Below are 12042 nucleotides of genomic sequence, written 5' to 3'. Positions count from 1 at the left end.
TTCTTTTTAACTAAAACTAAATTATATCCAAAATTAAAACCATTATGATAGTTATCTTTTAGTGCATGAGATATTTTTATATATAACTTGTTGCTGATATTGAATGAAGTTACTGTGAGTCCAGCGACTATTCTATAATGACCTGAAATGGATTTTTCCATGTAATTGCAACTTAAATGTTACAATTTTAATTTATTCAACTAATTTTAAATCAGATTTTGCAACAAATTCGTTTTTTTTAAAAATGGATCAAAACTTCATAAAGAAAACTGGTTAGTAAACAAAAACTATAATCTGAGGATGGAGAAAGAAAGAAACTTTTTTTAAATATTCAGTGGTACATGTTTTTTCTTGTTACTTAGTAAATAATAATAAAAAACGAAAAACAATAAATTGATAATGGGCAATTAGAAAAACTTTTTTCTATATAAAATTAATCATTTTCTTCAGTAATAAAGTAATAAGAGAGGTTATGGACAAGAGATGTTGGATTACATAATGATATTGGGCCGAAATTCTAGGACCTAAATAAAATTTTATTACTGCACTTATATGGCAACTTAGAAACACAAAAAATAATGATACTATCCTAATAATATTACATATACTATTATAAATCTAAAAAAAATTTATAACAGCAGTGGAAGGATTTAAAATAAAGGCAAGAAATATATTAACTCGCAGTCTTTAATAGTGAAATAATTATGCATGGAAAAACCTAATCAAGTTTCACATAAAATAAATGTCTGATGTCTTTCCCACATTCTAGATTAGTAAGTAGACTACCTGAATAGGTTCGGAAAAAGTAATTATTTCCATAAGCAAATGAAACAAGAATGAGACTGTTCAGAAAATGCTGTAAATACTATAATACAAGATCAAACAGGGTAACTGGAAAGAAAAATGTAGATTCAAATATAGTACACCAGATACAATTTAGCAAGTCAACAATAATTATTATAAATATTCATGAAGATCTAAAATGTACTGTAAAAAAAAAATTAAAAAATTACAAAAAAAAGTGTCTAAAAAGTCATGATGATTGTGCTACAGCTCAAAAAACAAATACCAAAAATAAGTTTTCTTCCTAATAAGAGCTGCATTATAATCCCAAATACATCCTATGAAACACATCAACATTTAAGGATGGGGTTTTTTATTTGAAGATAACATAATTTACATTAAATGTTTACGAGACAAATTATGCTGCATTTTCCGTACATTCAAAACTATACTCTGAAGATTAAAAAACGAATTTTACTATCTTTGTTTAGTAATGCAGGTTTTGTTATACTACCTTGCAAATTATAAAATAATCAGTTTTTTTCCAAATAAAATATTTAACCTAGATAAAATAAAAAATAAAAACACTACAAAAATATGTTATATGAAATTATCAAACTAACGCTAAAACCTGGTAAAATAAGTTCTTAAAAGAATAATAATAATATATTACTAATACTGAAATTAGTTTACCCACAGAACACCGAATTGACTTCAAGGATTGCCACAATAAGTTATGTACTTTATTGGCACAGTACATTTAAATACTAAGTTAAGCTCGATTTACTTTTATACACGTACAGTTCATTTCATGAATTAACGTTCAACAAACATCGTTAACTGCGGACAATTAAAATCTATAGAAAAAATTCAAAATTTATGCCAAATTAATTCGCAAACCAATTACTGGATTACATAACCTGTACTATAGATAAGCGGTTATTAAAAGAATTCGCACACTCTTAAGGTCATACAAAAACGCATTACTGATAAAGCTAAAATATTCAAGATGCACTAAATCAATTTCAATTTTATTTCACTTACTTCATGGAAAAAATATTAGATCTGAATAATAATACAACTCCCACTTAACTAAACTTCGTCTTCATTTTAACACAAACACTAGTTTCAGGTTGTCAATCAGCAGCGTAATAAACGTGTATACACATGCGTGCATCATACAGCGAGCAAACAAACATCATCCAGAATGCAAACAAAAAGTTATCAGCTACAGTAACAAAGTTCAACATAGATGTCTTAGATCTCGTTGTCTTACGTTATTTGAGTTTTTGTTAAAATTGAGTTAGTTAGGAAATATACATCTTATAGCTAAATTAAATAAATATTAAAAGGAAAAAAGAAGAATTTTATTTAAACTAACAAAGTGTCCTTTACCGTGGTATCTTTCTTTGCTTATACAAATAACGCTTATTATTTTATCATTAATATTAACAACTAAAACACAATATTGTTAGATTAAAAATTATTTTTAATTTACGTGTTCTAAAAATACACCTTTCCTTTATAATTATTCAATTTTTTTGTATACGAAAAAATAATTAGCAGGATATGTCTAATCAATAGAGTAACGGTGCTCACTATTAAATATAAACTCCTTTATCTTTATTTTCATTGATAAAAGATATTATATTGCTCTGCACTGAGATTAAAATGCGTTAGATGGTACTGATCTGCCAGTTCGACGCGCTTTATGACTGACTAAAATGACAAGATTACGTTCCCAACAATATTAAGCCAAGAAGGTTTATTACTTCCAGTCTACGCGTAATCGTTCTACATTGAATATTTGGTTTTTTGTCGAAATTAGAACTTGTGCAACGCTTAAGGTTAGAAAATCAAATCTTAAAGTGTAAAACTGTAGATTATTGCAGCCACTTCTTTTTTCAACAGCTAGTAATGTTGATCTAACTTTCCTTAGACACCTTGATATTTTCATCAGCAGCATCGGTTATTGAAAGCACAAATTAGATTTTTTTAATTGGGAACTAATTGAAAAGAGCTTGAAGTATATGTGATTGTTTCTTGTGAGGTGATTGAAATCAGTATACAATAAAACTATAAACGGTAGTTGATTACAGTTGACCTCTCCAAAAAAATACGTTGTTAAATATCAATCAATTAATGAAATATTGGCCATTAACATAAGACATTAAAAAAAATTATTGTTTTTAATTTTTCAGGAAGTAGTATTTTTCTTTAGATCGTATAAGTTACGCTTGGAAGTGATGGTTATAAATTGAAATATTATTGGACATAGTTATAATCGAAAGAATTATTTGTAAGATGCGTACTTTTGTTATTGTGTTAATATTAACTACATCATTATCTGTATTAAATCTGAATACTACAGCTATTGTTTCAAAAAAGCCTATCACTTTGTTAATAACAGGAAGTAAATTATTTTTGTACCTATTCGTTTTCTTTCCCAACCATTAGAGTTCGTAACTATGAGAAACTCTATCTTGCAATGTCGCTGTTGGCAACAGTGCTGATGATTATACTGTAACCGCCAGGTGCTGCAATTTCGTTTATGTGTGTGAGTGTATGTATTTGTAACGTTAAATGCTTTTGCGAGTGTCCATGTGCGACAATTCTGATAGGTTATGAAGTAATATTATTTAAGAGTTGTTCATCTATTTCCCGATCACCAATCTTTAACTCTGAAATCTGGACTTAACATCTTGTTTATAAAGAAATGACTATGCATTTAAATCTATTAAAGGCACCTGCTTTACGCAATAATTTGTAGACATGATGCAGATGTGGACCAAGAGAATATAGCCTTGGTATTTGCTTTTTATTTTACTGGAAGTAATAAGAATATGCACAAACCCGTAAACAAAAACAATTAAATAAAGGGCAATAACCGTTTTGTTCAGTAATTAAAATTGATTCAAATTATAATATAATTGTTGCTGACAGCACAATTTATGACATAATACATCAAGATTTATTTATTATGGTTGCTGTCACACTATTATTAGCAAATACTAATCTCATTAGTTATATTATATTTTGGGTTTTATCCTCTTGGTTAGACACTTTGCTGAGGCCTACATTCTCTCTGCTGTTGACATTCAATATGGCGGCATGTCGTCAGTGCTGTGCTGTGTTGTGGTAAGTTTAGTTAATTTTTACTTTTTAATAAAAAAAATGACTATTCTACGTTCGATTTTATATTTTTAAGTCACTATTATGTAAAGTAATTTATTTAATTGCTTTCTGTGTTCAGTTGAATTTCGGTTATTAGGTTTTTTTTATGTATTTGCGTCCGTGCTGTGCGTTATGACCGCATTAGATGAATATTTTATTTTTTCAAAAGTGGGCATAAAACTTGTGAGTAAACTTTTATATTGCTGTTAAGGGTTTTAAAAATATTTTTAACCATATTGTTTATTTATTAGTAGAATTGTGCATTAATTATATTAATACTTATAATTATATTAATGGTGTTACCTTGCAGTGGATTTCACATTTCGTAAGTAACCTTAATATAATACCAGTTAATTGCGTTTGATCAACTGAATATATTGAGTCTAATAATTTTAATTTATTTAATTTCAAAAGTTAGTTTCTCTATTCAAGAATCTTTTCAGGTCTGAACCTGTTTAATTTACTTATTCACTTTAATACAGGTCAGCAGATACACCTATTTCGAGATACGTTTTTCTGCTGTAAAATACATGGATTTCAATTTGACAGTGTTCTCTTAATGAAATTTAGCCATTTTATTTGAAATACTTTAATCAGTGGGTTTTTTCTGATGATTATATTTATTGTTAAGAAGTTCATGTGTATGAGTATGTGATGTTTCATTAAATTGGGCATAAACTTATGATTGATTACACATTTCAGGAACCAAAACATGTTTTTTAAGAATTACAGACGACCTTTCTTTTATACCAATTATATTTCTATGTTTATTTCAAACCTTTTACATATAATTGGATAATTATGAAATTCCTTGTGTCTTTCAGATAAGTTAATTACTTTCTGTACAGTGTTGAGTTATAAGATGTCATTTATTTGGTAAGAGACTTTTTTTATGTTTTGGTTTTTTTAATATTTATTTTTTGATTTCATAATTAAGTATTTTTAGATGAAGATGTCAATTTATTGGTTTTATTAGGAACTAAAAAGCAAATGTTTTATTTTGATTATGACATATAAACTGTTAAGCATTTGTGTTGAAAAATTAAGTAAATTTAACTATTAATGTAAAGTTTTTAAGATGTTTTACATATGACTTTTTGATAGCTGAAATTGAACATGCTACTTTTGTAGAATACAAGTAATTGGTGTTAATTTGTTATATTTTGTTAATTTTCATTAATATGGTTTTCTTTAATTCCACATAAGTCTTTTTCTATTTTCTATGGTAGTGTTTTCTTTTGATTTGGCAGTAACATTTTTTGATTATTTATTGGTCCATACATGAAAGGCAACTTCTGTGGTCATCTGTATGACTACAGTGAATGGATTGTATTGTTATTCTTGTTTTTTTTTTTTTTTTTTTTGGGGGGGGGGAGCATGTGATAGCAGTAGAAAATGATAGTCTGCATATTAATTATCAGTTTTTTAATGTAATGGTTTTGCAAATTAGCTTACTACTGTTGTGATAAAAACCATATTTATAATATATTAGGCAGTTGTTAATCTATTTGATTTGTATAACAATTACTTGTTAATTAAACGTATTGTACCTCAAAAAAAATTGGTATAGATTCTATATTGTATGCCGGTACTGTCATTTATGTGAACTTTTGTTCAGAATTACAGATATCTCTGTTCTCAAGTCTTAATTTATGCACACTTCTATGTAAGATGTATCTACTATCTATTTTAACCTGGAGAATTCAGACTTCCTCAGGACATTTCTAACTTATATAATTAACTAATTAACTAGTTAATTACGTCCTTAAAAAAACCTTGTTTACTTGCATATAAAGCCATGTAGGCTGGCTTGCAATCTATAATTAGGTATACACCTGAAATTCATTGTTAGACCTATTGGATCTGCTGAAATGGGCCCGTTAGGTATGATGTGTCAAAAGGATTTACATTGGTACTTAGAACAGATGTATCAAATGAGCAATTCCTGAAAATTGTAAGTGCATTTCACCTTTCTAATTAAAATCTTTTCCTTTAATACAAACGGAAGGTTTTGATTAGGCAATTTTTATGGAATTTTATAATAAAGAGAATATATTCTCAGCTAGCTACAGGTAAAACCTGAGAAAGCCAGCCGACTCTTTTGAACTGATTTTGTATATTTTTTAAATCATTAAATATATTATTACCATTATTTTTTTATTATTATTAATATTATTACTAATGTAATTGATAACTGTTTTTTGTTTCAGCTTGTGTAACTATTAGTTTAGATAAAATTTGCAGCAACTTGAAGCAACGATCAAGTAAAACAAAATTAAATACAAAAAAAGGCAAACACAATCCGTACCCAGCAAGCATTGAAGACATCTGAGGATTTTGATACTTTTGTTTCTTAGAAGTAATATTATTGATTTATGTGTGAACGTTTTTACGTTAAATAAATTTATCTTGTATAACTGCCCTAAGGAAGCGTTTTACATTATAATTATTATTATTTTTAAATAGTTGTATAAAACTTTTTTAATTGTGAATATTTGAGTTTTTATATATATATATATATTTTTTTTATATATATATATATATATATATATATTTTAAAATAGTTTCTTTATCTGTTCCTTTTTGTGTGTCGATCGAAGATAAGTAAGACTTTAAAACGGTCGGAAAAGTACATAATTTTCCACCAAAATTTGGTGGTTTTTCTTCATACAAAGAAGTTAACTGTGATAATAATTAAACCTTAATTTATGTAGGTCGTAAATATTTACTGTTGTTATTAAAATCTGTTACCGTAATCGTTGTCGTCATCGTGTCGATCGGTACATTAAAAGATAAATAATAGAAAAAGACTATGTCCAATAATCCTCAGTGGAAGTCGTTCCAGCCGCCAACAATGAACTCAGATACTTCTATTCTTGATTACAAATCCATGAATTTACAAAACAACAGTTCTCCATCTTCCAACTTTCATCGGAGTCAATCAGGGTACAGTAGCTTCCAGTCACCGCCAAATGTGAAAGATATATCAAATAACGTTTACTCTAATGCTGCTTCTAATTTTACATCAAACTACAATGTTTATTCATCGGGTAATAATTCCAGATTTCCTCCAATTGGCACATTCACTGGTACCGAAGCTAATGAAATGTTCAACGGCGATAATCTGTCATCTCCAACGTTGAATAATTCATTCAATAATTCTACAAACAATTCAAACACATCATATAATGATTCTACACTTGGTAATCAAGGAACACGTGAAACTGGAATTATTGAAAAATTATTGGTAAGCATAATTTATTTTAAAAATTTTTATAAGTTATTTATAAAGCAATTGTAAAAAAAATATAATAAATTGCTTACAGCACCTTACAACTGCAATACGTTATTTTCTCAAAGATAATTAATTAATGATTCATACATTAATCAACAATTTGCCATCCAATTTTGTTATGTAGGTAGAATGATGTAACATTTGATAAAAGTATTGATGTAAAGAAATCATGTTTGTTAATAATTAATTTAGCCTGCTACTTTAGTTTTATTATTTGAGTTTTAATTTTCTTTACTTAAATGATATAATATATTAATGAAGCCAATAAATACTAAAAGATACAGCACAGAGTAACAAAATCAGATGTGGGCCTATAATAAAATTTTGTTTTGTCTGGTTGTGACGGGTAGAGACAATGTAAAGTGTAATATTTTACTATTAAAAGATTATTTTTATTTATTGTTAAGCTAACCTTGATTTTTAAACTTATAGAATTAGAAAAATATTCTTTTTATAGATTTTTGGCCAATTTAAGAATTACTTTGGCTTCTTGCTTTTTCCACTTTTTGACATGCTCAAACATTATGAAATAATGGTATGTACAGTTGCTCAAAAACAACAATATAATAAATTCAAAAATGCAAATTTTAAATCCAAGATACTATTAGACTGTATTACAAATACATGTCTATGCAGCTAGCATTAATACCAGCACTAGATTTCCACACATTCAGTTCTTATAACAGCATTGTGATGCCAGTTTTCATAATAGTTATTTTCATATGGATTTGAATATTAGATGGTGGATACTGGTGTTCTTTGATGGTTGGGTTTCAATTAATTACATATCTCAGGAATGGCTGAACTGAGACTGTACAAGACTACATTTACAGTCAGTCATATTATCCTCTGAAGTAATACCTGAACAGTTATTTTCAGAGGCTAAATAGCAGTGCTGGATTTACCTTGGACGAGGCCCCAAGCAAATCGATATTTTTGATGTCCACACTGGAAGTTCCAATTGCCTATTATTCTACAAAATCTCATTTGATAAACATATAGATTATACATTTTATGATACATTTTTTAATGAATTTTATTGACCTTAATTTTTCGTTTGAATTTTTAAATAGTATGATTCAAATACATACCTTGTATCTTTGACTCAAGCCAACGAAACAAGATGCTTCAAGGATCTCTGCCGGTTTAGACAAAGACGAACAAAACGTTTGACCAAGGCGCCATCTTTTTGTTACACATGGAAATGACACGCGGGAAAAAATGGTTTGCATGACAAACCAATTTTAAAATATACTGTCATTATAATCTATGCTATAAATATAAATGAAGCTTTTACATAATTGAAGATAGCAATTACAATTATACATAAGTTATAAAAGTAATACATAAAGTATTATAAATATATTCTTTATTTTTTGTTATTTTTAGTTTTATTTTTCAAAATTTTTTACCTCGAGGCCCCTGTCAAAGTGAGGCCTCAAGCAGCTGCTTGTTTTGCTTTATAGTAAATCCATCACTGCTAAATAGGAAAAAGAAAAAGAAGTTTTCATAATAGTATTTAATAAATTTGGTTTCTTTTGTTTAAAAATTTTAATAGTTTTCAGTTTGAATCTTGTCTTCTTAATAATAATGCCTGTTCATTTGCTGTCATTTTTTTGGATTTTCTTAAACATTTATTAGGAAACTATTGGAACTTATTTTGAAATGGTCAGCCAATTACTGTTGTCAGCATATTGGCTTCTTGCCCACTTGGTTCTGAGCCTGACTCCAAGCAAGTTTTCATGCCTCATTTCAGTTTTGTTGACGTAAAAAAAATAAATAAATTGGAGGTACAATTTTTACATTCAGTTCATAACAGTTCTATTTAATGTAATCTGTTCACTGGTTATAAACTAGATTTTTCTTCAACCAATTTAATTCCATTATTGAAACTAAAAGTAACTTTAATTTTTTTATTGTACTGTTTAATGGAAGCCTACATTCTCAAAAAAGGATTTGTCTGGATGATTTGGCAGTAAATGGAACATAAGATGATCATATTCTGCAAGTAGGGACATCAATTTTGAAAGTTTAGTCATGCTTTTATTCATATTGTCTCTAAATGGTGTGGTGTGATGAAAGGCCACTGATCATTTAATCTATTTTAGAATGTGATGCTTGAGAAGGGTTAGTTTTTAGTTTGTACATTATGGTATGATATGTTGCCTAATACTATAGTGTTTGGAATTAATGTATCAGCCACTTCTCAAAGTTTCTTGAGATCATATCATTGTGGTTGCCTCTTCTTTTGCTTCCTGATTTAAAAATTAATGATACATTTGGCACATTACTTATCTTCAAAAACATTTATAGCTCAATTTCCTTTTGAAATCAATCCGAGAAAACCAGTGTTAGATTAAAAGTTCAGAGAAATTTATTACTTCATGTATTTTGCTACATAATTTTTATTTTTAAAAATAAATTCAATTTTATTAATTCTCCTCTTTTTTCTGTTTAGCCTCCGGTAACTACCGTTTAGATAATTCTTCAGAGGATGAATGAGGATGATATGTATGAGTGTAAATGAAGTGTAGTCTTGTACATTCTCAGTTTGACCATTCCTGAGATGTGTGGTTAATTGAAACCCAACCACCAAAGAACACCGGTATCCACGATCGGTGTTCTTTGGTGGTTTGGTTTTAATAAAATCCAGAATTTTATTAATTCTGGATTAAATATAAATGTCTTATTTGTATAAACAATATACATTGTACTGAAAATAAATAAATTACTCAGTAGATTGTTTAGAGAGTGGCAGTATATTAGGATATACAGTCGTGCTTCTCTGACAACAGTTATAAAACTAATCACAAAAACTTCAAATTAAAGGGAATGTAGTATATGTTATCAGTTTAACAGATTCGTGATAATTAAGAAAAACCTGAATCTGACAAGTTGTGCTGTAGTATGGTATCTGTAAAGTTAGTAATATCATAAGAAAAACATTATTATTAAATCATAACTTTTGTTGAATGTAATCGATGTGCTCATTTGTTCACTGTATAGCTATTGGTAGGTGTTATTCAGTTATATCTGAAAAAAGCTGGCAATGAAATGTATAACTCATATCTACATTAGCAAAGTTATATAATTCATTTTTTTAAAAACTTTTTGGCTCTGCCAGAAAGTTTTTTCAATTAGGTTTTATGAATTTATTTTTTCTTATGATGGTGAAATACTTCATGTTTATGACAGTTTGAATCAATTTTGCCTTGAAAATGAATTTCAGATTCTTATCCAAATTTTACAGTAGAAATATGAAAGCATTTCACAAATTCATAGTCAAACCAATGCTTACAATCTGGGGTTTTTTCTATTGCCTTTATAAAGTTTATATGTTTTAGAAAAACTGGAAGAGGGAAGTTAAGATGAATCAAAAGTACAACATTCATATGAAATATTATAAATGAAAAAATACTTTATAAATATTCAAAAAGCACTTCAATAGTCACAAAGAAAAAATACAACATACGAATGTGTGAACAAAATATTAACCAAAAATGTTCAATTTAGCCAGCTTCAGTTGTTTCTTTATTAATGTATTAAAAATACAAATATAAAATTACTTATTTGATTATCTTTTAATTTTAATTTTTGAAGCCAAGATGCTTAATAAAATAAAGCAATAATCAACATTTTTAATATAGCATTTAATATTAGCATCACAATTTAAAAAAATATGTTTTCAACTTTTTGAAAATTTGGCGACTCGTGCATTGGGGGGGAATTTTTAATTATTAAAATATTTACTAAAATTGATTTTAAATAAGAATTAAATTTAAAAAAAATAATACATTCCTTATTTATTTTTTTAAATTTAGTAGCTTCCCCACCAGGGAAGGGGAATTAAGTTATTTTAGTGTCTTTTTATTGTTTAACAAAATGCATTTTGAGAATAAAAAATCTGTAATTGCAAAAATAGTTTTTCATTTTGGAGACAAACCCTTGGGGAAGCATTCAGGTGAAATTAATTTTTAAGAAAATAATCCCTAAATGGTGATAATAAATTTTAAAAAACAACTTAAAATTGTTTAAAAAATACAATGTTATAATGCATAATTCTAAATAAATAAAGTTGTAAGTTTCTAGAATGGGGTGAAAATTTTTGGTAACTGTTTTTTCAACAAATACTAATGAATAAGGGCTATCAAAAAGTTATGTTTTTACATTTTAAATGCAATGAGTAATTTGTGAGATAGATATAAATTTAAGCTAAATTTTAAAGAAGTTTTTTAATTGAAAAAATATTTTTATGTTACCATAGACCATTGCAGTGGGATGGGCAAATAGTTTTTATAGTGGTTTGAGGACCTGTTGTAGAAAATACAGATGCAAAAAACCCCCATTAATTATTTTTCTGAAGCAAGATATAATTAAAAAAAGAAAAATATGAGTCTTTTTTTGGGAAAAGAAGTTAATCTATATAAATAAAAAGAAAGTGTTCATTTGTTCGAAAAATTTAATCTTCGAAAGTTCTTCACCAATTGCTTAGAAATTTTGATACAACGTTGCATTCGAATAGGTGCGTGTGTTTTTATACCTACTGTTTATATGTGTAATATGTCACACCTGGACAGGTAAAGACAAGCTTTTTTTTAATAAAAAAAGCGCTATCTGTCAGACTTTAAAGCAACACATGCTATACTAAATATTTTACAATTCCATTTCAATGTTTCCAGTATGTGTGTCTGCTATGACTAAAAAACTACTGGGGACTGATTTATGCATGGGGAAAGAGGGAGAAAGAGTAAGAAGAAAAATGGAAAAAAAGAAAAAAATTAAAAAGGGAA

The 12042-nt window shown here is 27.6% G+C and overlaps 2 protein-coding genes across 7 annotated transcripts in view; one reads left to right on the top strand and one right to left on the bottom strand.

The window, feature by feature from the left end:
• The window catches only part of LOC142328961 (uncharacterized), an 81760-nt gene extending 79786 nt beyond the window's left edge, over positions 1 to 1974 (bottom strand). For all 4 annotated transcript variants that reach the window (XM_075373177.1, XM_075373174.1, XM_075373176.1 and 1 more), the window contains exon 1: positions 1828 to 1974. The gene's annotated coding sequence lies outside the window, so the exon portion shown is untranslated. The remainder of the gene's footprint in view (positions 1 to 1827) is intronic.
• A 1797-nt stretch (positions 1975 to 3771) lies between these two features.
• Positions 3772 to 12042, top strand: part of Unr (cold shock domain-containing Unr) — an 84007-nt gene continuing 75736 nt past the window's right edge. Inside the window, exons 1-3 of one of the 3 annotated variants that reach the window (XM_075373309.1) lie at positions 3868 to 3921; positions 4782 to 4833; positions 6168 to 7204. In XM_075373309.1, the coding sequence (XP_075229424.1) occupies positions 6770 to 7204 (435 nt within the window). In that variant the 5' untranslated portion in view covers positions 3868 to 3921; positions 4782 to 4833; positions 6168 to 6769. The other 2 variants (XM_075373308.1, XM_075373310.1) reach the window with 2 other exon arrangements.

Source organism: Lycorma delicatula, chromosome 8, assembly GCF_047948215.1.
Source record: "Lycorma delicatula isolate Av1 chromosome 8, ASM4794821v1, whole genome shotgun sequence".
NCBI lineage: Eukaryota > Metazoa > Arthropoda > Insecta > Hemiptera > Fulgoridae > Lycorma > Lycorma delicatula.
The sequence above is the reverse complement of the archived record's forward strand: the minus strand, read 5'-3'. Positions and strand labels throughout refer to the sequence as shown.